Source organism: Heterodontus francisci, chromosome 17, assembly GCF_036365525.1.
Source record: "Heterodontus francisci isolate sHetFra1 chromosome 17, sHetFra1.hap1, whole genome shotgun sequence".
Classification (NCBI taxonomy): Eukaryota; Metazoa; Chordata; class Chondrichthyes; order Heterodontiformes; family Heterodontidae; genus Heterodontus; species Heterodontus francisci.
Window position 1 is genome coordinate 65,234,752 of NC_090387.1, and position 15,519 is coordinate 65,250,270.

Sequence of the window (15,519 nt, forward strand, 5' to 3'; positions counted from 1 at the left end):
TCTGTCGGGCACGGATCGGGTTTTTTTTGGCCGACCCGAGCAGGCCTTTAGAAGGCAGGGGAATGGAACGGATGCAGTTGCTGTTTCGGAGAGCCAATGCAGACAGGATGGGCTGAATAGCCTCCTTCTGTGCTGTAACAATTTTGTGATTTTATGAAATGTTGCAGTACAGTGAAATTTACGACTTAAATGTGAATTGTAAAATTAACGATTCTTAAATTGCTGTCACTGTGAAATTTGTAAAATTTGACTTTGTGCGCATGCTCACTATCTGCCGGCTGTTCAAGTGTTGTGCCACGCATGCTCAATGGTGTCTGGGGAAACCGGAGGCAGCAGGGCGCGACATTGCGCATGCGCAGTATCTGCGGGCCCACTCGCTGAGGCAGTGGGGCGTGACATTGCGCATGCTCGCTGTGGTGCGGATCAGCTGACTTGTCAGCTGGTGCTGCAGTGGCCGGGTTTTCTTAATGCTTGATACGGTTGTTAGCGTTGGCGATATGGGTTCTTTTAACGAACTCTACTTCAATGTGGACAACGGCTACCTGGAGGGGTTAGTGAGAGGTTTCAAAGCCGGCATCCTGTCGCAGGGCGACTACCTGAATTTGGTGCAGTGCGAGACCCTGGAAGGTGAGTCAGTCCGGGCCTCAGGCCTGCAGCCCGCACCCCGCTCCCGACCCATCTCAGCCGCGGCCCTTTCCTCTGGAGCGCTCAGAATCAGAGAACGGTTATAGCGCACAAGGAGGCGGTACGGCCCGTCGTGTCTGCACTGGCTCTCCGAATGAGTAATTCACCTAATGAATTACCCCGCCTTCGTCACGTAATCCTGCACATTTTTCCTTCTCATAACAGACTGATTTCCTTTTGAATGTCTCAATTGAACCTGCCTCCACACACAGTCCATTCTGGATCCTAACCATTCACTGTGAAGACGTTTTTTCCTCATGTTGCTTTTGCTTGCTTTAAATATGTGCCCTTTCGTTCTTGATCCTTTCAGGAGTGGGAACCGTTTGACCCAATCTACTCTGTCCAGACCTTTCATGATTTTGAACACTTCTATCAAATCTCTTCTGAGCCTTCTCTTCTCTGAGGAAAACAGTCCCAACTTCTCCAATCTGTCTTTATACTTGAAGTTCCTCATTCCTGGAACCATTTTTGTGAATCTTTTCTGTACTCTTGCCAATGCTTTCACATCTTTCCTAAAGTGCAGTGCCCAGAACAGGCATAATACTCCAGCTGAGGCCAAACTAGTGTCTTATGCAAGTTTGACATAATCTCCTCACTCTTGTACTATATGCCCCTATCAATAGGGAGGCGGTGGGTTACTGATAATGTCACTAGATCAGTGATGTACTGGGGACCTGGGTGCAAATCCCACCACAGCAGACAATGGAATTTGAATTCAATTAATAAACCTGGATTTAAAAAGCTAGTCTAATAATGACCATGAAACCATTGTCAACTGTTGTAAAAACCCATCTGGTTCACTAATGCCTTTTAGGGAAGGAAATCTGCCAGCCTCACCTGGTCTGAGTGACATGTGACTCCAGACCAACAGCAATATGGTTGATTCTTAAATGCTCTCTGAAATGGCCTAGCAAGCCATACAGTTGTGTCAAAACTAAGAAAAGGAATTAAACTGGACGGACCACCTGGCATTGACCGAGGCACCGGAAACGACAACGGCAAACCCAGCCCCATCGACCCTGCAAACATCTGGGGGTCTGTGCCAAAATTGGGAGAGCTGCCCCACAGACTAGTCAAGCAACAGCCTGACATAGTCATGCTCTCAGAATTATACCTTATAGACCATGCAGCAGACACCGCTGTCACCATTCCACCAGCAGGACAGGTGCACTAGAGGTGGTGGCACAGTAATATACAGTCAGGAGGGAGTTATCCTGGGAGTCCCCAACATTGACTCTGGACCCCATGAATTCTCATGGCATCTGGGCAAACATAGGCAAGGAAACCTTCTGATGATTACCACCTACCACCCCTCCTCGGCTTCTCCATGTTGAACACCAATTGGAAGAAGCACTGATGCTAGTAAGGGCACAAAATGTACTCTGGGTGAGGGACTTCAATGGCTCGGTAGCACCCCTACTCACCGAGCTGGCCGAGTCTTAAAGGACTGGGTGTGCAGCAGGTGGTGAGGGAACCAACAAGAGGGAAAAACCTACTTGACCTCGCCCTCAGCAATCTACCTGTCGCAGGTGCATCTGTCCATGACTGTATTGGTAGGAGTGATCACTGCACAGTTCTTGTGGAGACTGAGTCCCATCTTCACATTGAGGATACCCACCATTGTGTTGTGTGGCACTACCACCGTGCTAAATGGGATAGATTTCAAACAGATCTAGCAACTCAAAATTGGCAATCCGTGAGGTGCTGTGGGCCATCGGCGGCAGCAGAATTATACAACCACAATCTGTAACCTCATGGCCCAGCATATTCCCCACTCTGCTATTACCATCAAGCTGGGGGAACCAACCCTGGTTCAATGAAGAATGCAGGAGGGCATGCCAGGAGCAGCACCAGACATAACTAAAAATGAGGTGTCAGCCTGATGAAGCTACAACAAAGGACTGCTTGCATGCCAAACAGCGAAAGAAACATAGAAAATAGGAGCAGGAGTAGGCTATTCGAGCCTGCTGTGCCATTCATTATGATCATTGCTGATCATCCAACTCAGTAACCTGTTCCCGCTTTCGCCCCATATCCTTTGATGCCTTTAAACCCAAGAGCTATATCTATAGAAAGCAACATGCAATAGATAGAGCTAAGCGATCCCACAACCATCGGATCAGATCTAAGCTCTGAAGTCCTGCCACATCTAGTTGTGAATGGTGATGGAAAATTGAAAACTGACAGGAGAAGGCTGCACAAATATCCCCATCCTCTACGATGGGGGAGCCAGCAGATCAGTGCAAAAGACAAGGCTGAAGCATTTACCTCCATCTTCAGCCAGAAGTGCCGAGTGGGTGATTAATCTTGGCCTCTTCCTGAGGTCCCCAGCATCACGGATGCCAGACGTTAGCCTGTCTAATTCACTCCACATGATATCAAGAAACGGTTGAAGGCACTGGACACTGCAAAGGCTACAGACCCTGACAACATTCCAGCAATAGTATTGATGACTTGTGCTCTGTAAAACCATAGAAGAAGGACAGCACAGAAGGGAGGCCATTGTGTCCATGCCAGCTGAACAAACTAGCTGTCCAAACTATTCCCACCTTCCAGCACCTGGTCTATAGCCATGCAGGTTACAGCACCTCAGGTGCATGTCCAGGTACCTTTTAGAAGAATTGAGGGTCTCTGCCTCCAACACCATTCCTGACCGTGAATTCCAGACACTCACCACCCTCTGGGTGAAAAAGTTTCCCCTCATGTCCCCTCTAATCCTTCCACCAATCACCTTAAATCTGTCCCCTGATAACTGACCTCCTCGCCAGGGGAAACCGGTCCTTCCTGTCCACTCTATCTAGGCCGCTCCTAATTTTGTACACCTCAATCAAGTCATCCCTCAACCTCAGTTCCAGGGAAAAGAACCCTCACCTATCCACCTTTCCTCATAACTGCAACCTTCAAGCCCTGGCAACATTCTTGTAAATCTCCTCTGTACTCTCTCCAGGACAATTATGTCCTTTTGTAATGTGGTGACCAGAACTGCACGCAGTATTCCAGCTGTGGCCTAACCAGTGTTCTGTACAGTTCCAGCATCGCATCCCTGCTTTTATATTCTATACCTCGGCCACTAAAGGAAAGCAATTATATGCCGCCTTCACTCTATCTACCTGTCCTGCCACTTTCAGGGGCCTGTGGACATGCACTTACTACTTCTACCGTACGCAATATCCTTCTTTTTATTGTGTATTCCCTCGCTTTATTTGCCCTCCCCAAATGTAATACCTCACACTTCTCTGGATTGAATTCCATTTGCCACTTTTCCGCCCATTCAACCAAGCCATTGATATCATTTTGGAGTCCAGGGCTTTCCTCCTCGCTATTAACTACACGGCTAATTTTTGTGTCATCAGCAAATTTCCTAATCCTGCTTCCCACATTTAAGTCCAAATCATTAATACATATCACAACCAGCAAGGGACTCAACACTGAGCCCTGTGGAACGCCACTGGAAACCGCTTTCCGTTTGCAAAAACATCTGTCAACTACTACGCTTTGTTTCCTATCACTGAGCCAATTCTGGATCCAACCTGCACATTACCCTGTATCCCACGGACTTTCATTTTACTGACCAGTCTGCCATGCGGGACCTTGTCAGATGCCTTACTAAAATCCATGTAAACCACATCCACTGCAGTACCCTCATCAATCCTCCTTTACTTCCTCAAAAAATTCAATCAAGTTAGTAAGACATAACCTTCCCCTAACAAATCCATGCTGACTATCCATGATTAATCTGTGCCTTTCTAAGTGACACAATCTATTCTGAGGGATAGGATAAACTAACAATTTACCCACCACCGAGGTCAGACTGACTGGCCTATCATTACCCTTTTTAAACAATGATGCAACGTTCACAGACCTCCAATCATCTGGTACCTCACCTGTATCTAGTGAGGGTTTGAAGATGATCCTCAGCACATCCGCTATTTCTTCCCTGGCTTCCTTTAACAACCTGGGATGCAATCCATCCAGTCCTGCCGATTAATCCACTTTCAGGAATGTCAGACCGTCAAGCACCTTCCTCTCATTATGCTTATCGTATCTAATATTTCACAATCCTCCCCTTTAACTACAATGTCTGCAACAATCCTCTCCTTTGTGAAGACAGAGACAACAAACTCATTAAGAACCCTGCCCACATCTTCATCCACGCATAAATTCCCTTGTACATCTGATAGTCCCTACCCTTTCCTTAGTTATCCTTTTTCTCTTAATGTACTGATAAAACAATTTCGGGTTTTCCTTGATTTTACCTGCCAATAATTTTTCATGTCCTCTCTTTGCTTTTCTAATTTCCTTTTTTACTTCACCCTTGCACTTCCTATACTCTAAGCTTTCTAAAGTTTTAAGATTTTTGTGATAGTCATAAGCTTTCTTTTTTGCTTTAACTTACCCTGTAAGCTTTTAGATAACCAAGTTGCTCTAGATTTGGCAGTACCACCCTTAATCTTTGTGGAGACATGCCTCCGCTGTGCCCGTAGTATCTTGCTCTTGAATGCCTCTCACTGGTTTGCCACTGATTTTCCTTCAAGTAGCGATATTCAGTCCACTTTCTCCAGGTTACCTCAGTTTCATAAAAATTTGCCTTCCAATTTAGAACCTTTACTCCTGTATTATCTTTGTCCTTTTCCATGATTATGCTATTATGGTCACTATCTCCAAAATGATCCCCCACTGTTACTACATCCACTTGCCCAGCTTCATTACTGAAGACTCAATCTGGAATTGTGTCCCCTCTCGTTGGGCTTATTACATGCTGGCTAAAAAAGTTCTTTTGAACACAGTTCAAGAAATTTGTGCCCTCTGTGCCCTTCGCACTGTTGTATCCCAGTTGATATTGGGGTAGTTGAAATTCCCAACTGTTATTGCCCTAATGTTTTTGCACTCAGAAATCTGCCTACATATTTGTTCTTCTATCTCCCTTGCTATTTGGGGGTCTGCAGTACACTCCCAGTAATGTGGCTGCCCCCCTTTTTATTTCTGAGCTCCACCCATATGGCCTTGTTTGATTCATTTAGCATATCATCCCTCCTCAAAGTTGTTATTGATTTCTTAACTAATTAATGCTACACCCCCCTCCTTTTTTAATCTCTCTCTCTCTCTCTCTCTCTCTCTCTATCATGCCTGAAAACACTATTTCTAGGGATGTTGAGCTGCCATTCTTGCCCCTCTTTAAGCCAACTTTCTGTTATAGCAATGATATTGTGTTGCCATGTATCGATCTATGCCTTCAACACATCAGCTTTATTTACTATACTCCTTGCATTTAAATAGATACCCTTTAACACTGCCAAATTCCTGTGTTGCACACTCTTTAACCTTTTGCTTCCTCTGCCTTTCAGAGTCACTCGCTAATTTTGTTAATTTTCTGCCTCCTGTTCCCCACCTTGAAACTGTCCTAAGAAAGTGCTTAGGTTCTCATCCCACTGTCAATTTAGTTTAAACCATCCCCAACAGCACTAGCAAGCCTTCCTGCAAAGATATTTGTCCCAGTCCTGTTCAGGTGCAGTCCATCCAGCTTGTACAGGTCCCACCTTCCCCAGAACCGGTCCCAATGCCCCAGAAATCTGAAGCCCTGCCTCGTGCACCATTTCTCCAGCCACGCATTCATCTGGTTTATTTTCCTATTACTATACTCACTAGCACATGGTCTTGGGAGTAATCTGGAGATTACTACCCTTGTGGTCCCGCTTGCTAATCTTTTTCCTAACTCCCTAAACTCAGCCTGCAGGACCCTATCCCTCATTCTTGCTATATTGTTGGTACCAAAGTGGACCATGATCTCTGGCTGTGCACCCTCGTCCTCCTGAAAGCTCTGTAGCTGCTCAGTGAAATGCATGACCCTTGCACTAGGGAGGCAACATACCATACTGGAATCACACTTGCAACCACAGAAAACGCCTATTTGTTCCTCTAACCATAGAATCCTCTACCACTATTGCTCTCTTGTCCTTTTCACTCTCTCCCTGCACAGCTGAGTCACCCATGGTGTTCCGGTCCAGAACCAGCTGCACCCCTAGCCAAGCTGTCCAGTACAGCTACAACACTGGCATCTGCCCAGCAATGTGGAAAATTGCCCATGTGTGTCCTGTGCACCAAAAGCAGGACAAATCCAATCTGGCCAACTACTGCCCTATCAGTCTACTCTCGATCATCAGCAAAGTGATGGAGGGGGGCATCGACAGTTCTATCAAGCGGCACTTGCTCAGCAATAACCTGCTCGCTGATGCTCAGTTAGGTTCTGCCAGGGCCACTCAGCTCCTGACCTCATTATAGTCTTGGTCCAAACATGGACAAAAGAGCTGAACTCTAGAGGTGTGAATGACTGCCCTTGACATGAATGCAGTATTTGACAGTGTGGCATTAAGGAGCCCTAGCAAAACTGGAGTTAATGGAAATTGGGAAAAACTCTCCACCGGTTGGGGTCATACCTAGCACAAAGGAAGATGGTTGTGGTTGTTGGAAGTCGATCATCTCAGTCCCAGGACATCACTGCAGGAGTTCCTAATGGTAGTGTCCTAGGCCCAGCCATCTTCAGCTGCTTCATCAATGACCTTCCCTCCATCATAAGGTCAGAAGTGGGGATGTTTGCTGATGACTGCAGAATGTTCACCGTTCACGACTCCAGATGCTGAAACAACCCATGTCCATATGCAGCGAGTTCTGGACAACATCCAGGCTTGGGCTGATGAGTGGCAAGTAACATTCGAGCCACACAAGTGCCAGGCAATGACCATCTCCAATAAGAGAGAATCTGAGAGAATTTAATTATCTCCCCTTGACGTTAAAGGCCTGCTCGGGACTGCAAAAAAAAAAACCCCACCCAAGCCCAACAGAACCACATCCAACCCTGCCCGAGTCCTTCCCTTTTTTCCCACACCCGACCAGCAGTTAACTTACCTTCCGTTTTTCACTTTGTTGCTGATATGCACAAGCTTAAAAAAACTGTAACAAAACCACCTCACTAGTATAAAAATTAAATTAACAGTGGAGCCACTTACCTGTGGTAGAGCGTGTCCGGCCCGACCCGATCCGAGCCCAAATGCTGGACCAGGAAGTGCAACCCGACCCGACATATTGTCGGGTCCCGTCGGGTAGCAGGCATTTACTTGACGTTCAATGGCATTACCATCGCTGAATCCCCCACTATCAACATCCTGTGGGGGTTGCCATTGACCAGAAACTGAACTGGACCAGACACATAAATACTGTGGCTACAAGAGCAGGTCAAAGGTTGGGAATTCTGTGACGAGTGACTCACCTCTTGTCTCCCCAATGCCTGTCCACCATCTAGGACGCACAAGTCAGGAATGTGATGGAATACTGTCCACTTGCCTGGATGGGTGCAGATCCAACAGCACTCAAGAAGCTCGACGCCATCCAGGACAAAGCAGCCCGCCTGATTAGCACTCCATCCACAACCCTCAACATTCACTCCCTCCACCATAGATGCACAGTGGTAGCAGTGTAGCATGTACAAGATGCACTGTAGCAACTCACCAAGGCTCCTTCAACAGCAGCTTCCAAACCCGCGACCTTAACCACCTTGAAGGGCAAAGGCAGCCGATCATGGGAACACTTCCACCTGCAAGTTCCCCTCCAAGCCACGCATCATCCTGACTTGGAACTATATCGCTGATCCTTCACTGTTGCTGGTCAAAATCCTGGAACTCCCTTCCTAACAGCACTGTTGGTGTACGTACACCCCAAGGGCTGCAGTGGTTGAAGAAGGCCGCTCACCACCTTCTCGAGGGCTATTAGGGATGGGCAATAAATGCTGGCCCAGCCAGCGACGCCTACATCCCATGATAAATATTTTTAAAAAGTCCAGGGTACTGTATGCTTTATTCATCACTCTCTCAATCTGTCTTGCCACCTTCAATGACTTATGCACATAAACCCCCAGGTCCCTCTGCTCCTTCATCCCCTTTAATGTTGTACCCTTTGTTCTATTGTCTCTCCATGTTCTTCTTACCAAAATGAATGACTTCACATTTCTCCACATTGAACTTCATCTGCCACTTGTCTGCCCATTCCACCAACTTGTCTGTCCTTTTGAAGTTCGACACTATCCTGCTCCATTTTACAATTGTTCCAAGTTTCGTATCATCCACGAGTTTTGAAATTGCACCCTGTACACCAAGGTCTAGGCCATTAATATAGATCAGGAAGAGCAAGGGTCCCAACATCGATCCCTGGGGAACTCCACTACAAACCTCCTTCTAGCCCGAAGAACAACATGGAGTTGGGGGAGGGGGTGGTGGGGGGCTGCGGTGGTGGGGAAATTGCAAGGAATTGTTCTTTTCCACGTGTGGAACTTTTGAGGTGATAGACTGAGCCAGGCCGCTGGGTGAGGCCTCCCTGCTCGTCTGTTGCTGTAACCGGGAATATTGTTTGGAGGGTGTTGAAGGAGGAAAGGCTTTTACATTTAATTTCTGTTTTGACATTTGGCTCTTGTACTCAGCTCAAAGTTCAGTAATCTGGGGTGTACTTAGAATCAGGATAGCTACAACACAAAAGGAGGCCATTTGGCTCGTTAAGCCCGCGTCACCACTCTGCGAGAGCAATTTAGCTCGACCTATGTCTTGGTCCCTTCCCTGTAGCCCTGCAAATTATTTTTTCCTTCAATTATTTATTCAATTCCTTTTTGAAAGCCAAGATTGAATCTGCCTCCATCACACACACAGGCAGTGCATTCCAGATCATAGCCACTCGCTGTTTTTAAAAAAATGTTCCTGCACATGTCGCTGTTGCTTCTTAAATCAGTGTCCTCTGGTTCTCAACCCTTCTTCCAATGGGAACAGTTTCCCCTATCTACTCTGTCCAGACCTGTCATGACTCTGAACATTTCTATTAAATCTCCTCTCAACCTTTTAGGAGAACAACCCCAGTTTCTCCTACCTATCCATGTAACTGAAAATCGTTATCCCTAGCACCATTCTCGCAAATGATTTCTGCACCGTCTCAAACCTTCACATACTTCCCAGAACTGGATACAATACTTCACTTGAAGCCGAATCAGTGTTTTATAAAGGTTCATAATGCCTTCCTTGCTTTTATTCTTTATGCCTCTATTTGTAAGCCTCAGGATCATATGACTTTTTAACTGTTTTCTCAACCTGCCCTGCCATCTTCCAAGATTTCATATACCCCAAGTCTGTCTGTTCCTGCATCCGCTTGAGGATTGTACCCTTTTTTATATTGCCTCTCCTCGTTCTTCCTACCAAAATAAATCACTTCGCACTTGTGTTAAATTTCATCTGTCACATGTCTGTCAATTCCACCAGCCTTTCTATGTCCTCTTAAAGTCTATCACTATCCTCCTCAAAGTTCACTATGCTTCCAAGTTCTGTCTTCTGCGAATTTTGTAATTGTGTTCAGTATATCCAAGGCTAAGTCACTAATGTTGATCAAGAAAAGCAGTAATCCTTGTACGAGTCCCTGGGGAACCCCACTGTATACCTTCTTCCAGTCTGAAATACAACCATTCACTGCTGCTGTTTCCTGTCACTCAGCCAACTTCGCATCCATGCTGCCACTCCTTTTTATTCAAGGGGTTTCAACTTTGCTGGCAAGCCTATTACGTTGCACTTTATCAAATGCCTTTTGGGAGTCCATATACACCACATCAACCACATTATCCTCATCAACCCTCTCTTGCCTTGTCAAAAAACACAATTGAGTTAGTTAAACACCATGCTGGCTTTCCTTAATCTACATTTGTCCTGGATTATTAGTTCTATGAGCTTTCCCACCACTGACGTTAAACTGGCCTGCAGTTGCTCAGTTTATCCTTACACCCTTTTTTGAACAAGGGTTTAGCAGTCTCCAGTCCTCTGGCACCACTCCTGTATCTAAGGAAGATTCGGACCGGTACCTCCACAATTTCCACCTTTACCTCCCTCAGCATCCTCAGATGCATCCCATCTGGCCTTTGTTACGACCCGGTGAGGAAGGTGTCTAGGGGCCTCTCTCAGCCTTCACCTGGTCTTACAGTAACAGGGTCTTATCACCTTCCCACCCTTTGTCCTTTTTGGGATTTGTGGGGGTGATTATGAAAGGTTCTCCCCTGGGAAGCCAACTTATAAATTAAAGCAAACTCATCAGCCAAAATGGCTGCTTGCCTGACTCACTGAACCTGCTGCTCCTCTACATGGGTCTTTATGAATAATGGGAGAAAGTGGTTAAATTCCTCTAACAGAATTACTTCTCTCAGATTCTCATAGCCGAGCTGTACTTTAAGAGCCCTCAGCCACTGGTCAAAAGCTTACTTCTTTCAAATTCCAGATAAGTTTGATTAGCTTGCTTCTTGAGGGTTCTAAACTTTTGACAATAGGCTTCGGGTACTAATTCATTTGCCTTGAGGATAGTATTTTTGGTCAGTTCATAATTTGATGAACTCTGATTTGGCAACAGGGAATAAACCTCATGGGCTTTTCTGGTTAGCTTGCTTTGCAGTAAAAGAGGCCAGATCTCAGCTGGCCATTTTAGCTGCCTTGCCAGTTTCTCAAAGGACACAAAAAATGTTTCTACATCTTCCTCATTGAATTTTGGAATTAATTGAGCTAGTTTCAGCAATTCTGTACCCAGCCCTGAATTGCGGTCCTCCATATTGGCCATGCTTTCACCAGGGTTACTCTTTCGCCCCCTAGTTAACTCAAGCTGCTTCAGCTCTCATTCTTCACATTCTTTCCAGAATATTCTTTCTCTCTCTCCTGCCTTTCATTTTCTTCACGTTACTCACTGCAGCAACAGCTAAAAACCAATGTGCCTCATTCTTGGCAGGTGGAGGCCTGCATGACACCCTGGTGACTTTAAGTACAGCCAACCTTTCTAGTACTTCTGCTTTATCAGTTTTTAATCCATCTAGTACCTCAACTGCTTCATCTTTCATTGAGTTTGGTCGCGTCCTCTTCCGTAACGAAGACAAATGCAAAATGTTAATTTTTTACCTCACTCATGTCCTCTGCTTCCACATGTATGTCTCCTTTTTGATTCCTAATTGGCCCACTCTTCCTCTTCTACCCTTTTACTATTTATGTGCATATAGAAGACTTTTGGATTCCCTTTTGTGTTAGCTACCAATCTCCTCTTGTGCTCTCTTTGCCCCTTTATTCCTTTTCCACTTCCCCTTTGAACCTCCTGTATTCAGCTTGATTCTCACTTGTATTAACAACCTGACATTTGTCATATGCCCCCTTTTTCTGCTTCTTCATACCCTTTCGCTCCATCATCCAGGGAGTTTTGGCTTTAGTTGCCTGACCTTTTTCCCTCGTGGGAATGTATCTCGACTAACTGAGCTTTTCCCTCCTGAAAGGCAGCCCATTGTTCTGTAACAGTTTTGCTTGCCGATCTTTGATTCCAATTTGTGCAGCACGGATCTGTTCATAACCCACTGAAATTGACCCTCCTCCAGTCAAGTATTTTTAGTCTAGATTGCTTCTTCTGCACAGCTAATCCAAACATTATGATACTATGATCACTGTTCCCTTACTGACAGTTAATCCACTTGACCCACCTCGTTCCCCAGAACTAGATCCACCATTGCCTCCTTTCTCATTGGGCTGGAAATGTTACAGCTGAACACAATTCTCCTAAATGTACTTCAGAAACTCTTCTCTCCTCCCAAAACCACCCCCCCCCCCCCCCCACCCCCCAACCACCTGCCCTTTGCACTATTACAATCCCTGTGTATATTAGAAAAATTGAAGCACCCCACTATCCGTACTCTAGAGTTCTTGCAGCTCTGATTTTTTTGTTCCCTGTGCAAATTTGCTCCTCTATACCTTTCCCACTAATTGGTGGCATATGGAATGCATCTAATAGCGTAATGCAACCTTGACTGTTTTTTTAACTGTAACCAAATGGATTTTGTTCTTGACCGCTCCAGGTCTCTGCCTCCCTCTCTCTCTCTCTCTCTCCCAAGTGAAACTGCCTGAGAATTCATAATTATTTCTTATTTATTTTTTATTTAGAGATACATTTTCTTGTCCCAAACTTTGTTTCAGAATACAGTGCTCTTTTAACAGAGTACTGGAAATTAAAGTTTAATCAAAACGCTTCTTTGTTGGGCTATGTAACATGAATGTTATCTCCTGATCATCAGCGGCAGCAGTTTCTTTTCCACTTTCTTTGTAGAGAACAATATTGAGAAATCAGAATACTGTATCAGTTTTACAAAAGTGACTTGTGGAATTGAGGATGGGTCAATTAAAGGGTTTGACCTCTGAGCTAGTGTTGAGATTAATCTCTCAACCCTAAGTTGCCTGATACAGTAAAAGTACTTGCTTTTTACTCATTTTTTTTCACAAACATTCATAATGTACTTAAGTTTTACTTTGTCATTATACCATTCTTTAACAATGTAGCAAATTCATTTGTTCTCACTTCCACTTTCTGAATATCTCAACTGATGTTGAAATTGAAAATCGTTAGCTACATAGTAATCGCATGTTGTCTGACCAAATACATAAATTGTGCTTAATCAGTTATTTGATTTGTCTTGCTATAAGGCAAAAAATGGCATCCAAAGCTCCAGTGAATACAATTCTATATAAATAGCAGATGCCTACAAAATGTCATTCATTTTTCATAGTGCAGTAACTTATCGTGTGTGTATATTGAGGTATTTGTATCTTGGGGTCGTCCATCGCTGCTCTGGTGGACGGGCTGCCCGAACACAGCCATGTGGTCTTCCTGTCCTCCGATACCGATGCTGGCAGCAGTATCACAGGACATGTGCGATGCCAATATCATCACCCTCTATAAGAACAAGGGTGACTACGGTAACTGCAACAACTACCTGCTCAGCATAGTGGGGAAAGTCTTCGCTCAAGTCGCTTTAAACAGGCTCCAGAAGCTGGCTGAGTGTGTCTACCCTGAGGCATAATGTGGCTTTCGAGCACAGAGATCCACCATTGACATGCTGTTCTCCCTTCGTCAGATACAGGAGAAATGCTGCGAACAACAGATGCCCCTCTACGTTGCTTTCATTGATCTCACCAAAGCCTTTGACCTCGTCAGCAGACATGGTCTCTTCAAACTACTAGAAAAGATCGGATGTCCACCAAAGCAACTAAGTATCATCACCTCATTCCATGACAATATGAAAGGCACAATTCAGCATAGCGGCGCCTCATCAGACCCCTTTCCTATCCTGAGTGGCGTGAAACAGGGCTGTGTTCTCGCACCTACAGTGTATGGGATCATCTTCTCCCTGCTGCTCTCACGTGCGTTCAAGTCTTCAGAAGAAGGAATTTTCCTCCACACAAGATCAGGTGGCAGGTTGTTCAACCTTGCCTGTCTCAGAGCGAAGGCCAAAGTACGGAAAGTCCTCATGGAACTCCTCTTTGCTGATGATGCTGTATTAACATCTCACACTGAAAAGTGTCTGCAGAGACTCATCGACAGGTTTGCGGCTGCCTGCAACGAATTTGGCCTAACCATCAGCCTCAAGAAAACGAACATCATGGGACAGGATGTCAGAAGTGCTCCATCCATCACTCCCGGCGACTACGCTTTGGAAGTGGTTCAGGAGTTCACCTATCTAGGCTCAACTATCACCAATAACCCGTCTCTCGATGCAGTAATCAACAAGCGCGTGGGAAAGGCTTCCACTGTTATGTCCAGACTGGCCAAGAGAGTGTGGGAAAATGGCGCACTGACACGGAAAGCAAAAGTCCGAATGTATCAAGCCTGTGTCCTCAGTACCTTGCTCTATGGCAGCGAGGCCTGGGCAAACATATGTCAGCCAAGAGCGATGTCTCAATTCATTCCATCTTCGCTGCCTGCGGAGAATCCTTGGCATCAGGTGGCAAGACCGTATCTCCAACACAGAAGTCCTCGAGGCGGCCAAAATCCCGAGCATATACACCCTACTGACTCAGCGGCGCTTGAGATGGCTTGGCCATGTGAGCCGCATGGAAGATGGCAGGGTCCCCAAGGACACATTGTACAGCGAGCTCGCCACTGGTATCAGACCCACCGGCCGTCCATGTCTCTGCTTTAACGACGTCTGCAAACGCAACATGAAGTCCTGTGACATTGATCACAAGTCATGGGAGTCAGTTGCCAGCGATCGCCAGAGCTGGCGGGCAGCCATAAAGGTGGGGCTAAAGTGTGGCAAGTCGAAGAGACTTAGCAGTTGGCAGGAAAAAAGACAGAAGCGCAAGGGGAGAGCCAACTGTGTAACAGCCCCGACAACCAATTTTACCTGTAGCACCTGTGGAAGAGTCTGTCACTCTAGAATTGGCCTTTATAGTCACTCAAGGCGCTGCTTCACAATCCACTGACCACCTCCAGGCGCTTACCCATTGTCTCTCGAGACAAGGAGGCCAAAGAAGAAGAAGGTATTGAGGTATAGAATATGCTGTGGAATAGAAAAGGAACACTTTTGAGTTAAATCATGACAGAACAAGGGAGATGGTACAAACAGATAAACAGATAAAAGGTTAAGTTCAGGGCAGTGTGATTAATAGGCAGCACTGTGTTATAGTCAAAAATTCTGGAGTCTTTCAGGACAGTTAATTGCTGTGGTAGGATGTGTTGGTGGAAGGATAAGCAGAATGGCCTCCATCTGTACTGTGGTGTCCAGGATTTATTTGAATCAAATGAAGTTATGCAACAGGAACTGTATTCCATTTATCCCAGCATGCTGTAGTTGCAGGATGTGTTGATGAATACCTACATGTTTGATCTCAGGAAATTTTGAGCAGAGTTCAGAATTTTCCCACCTTTTTGTTTACTGTAACAGTAACTATTTCATGTAGTAGAATACTGAGGATGCATCAGGTAACTTACTAACAAAAGAACAGAATGAGGTGTCAGGTCCAT

At 45.5% G+C, this 15,519-nt stretch overlaps 1 protein-coding gene across 1 annotated transcript in view; it reads left to right on the forward strand.

The window, feature by feature from the left end:
* The first annotated feature begins 404 nt into the window (after positions 1–404).
* Positions 405–15,519, forward strand: part of atp6v0d1 (ATPase H+ transporting V0 subunit d1) — a 61,215-nt gene continuing 46,100 nt past the window's right edge. Inside the window, exon 1 of the mRNA XM_068049549.1 lies at positions 405–627. Coding sequence (XP_067905650.1) covers positions 468–627 — 160 coding nt within the window. The 5' untranslated portion in view covers positions 405–467. The remainder of the gene's footprint in view (positions 628–15,519) is intronic.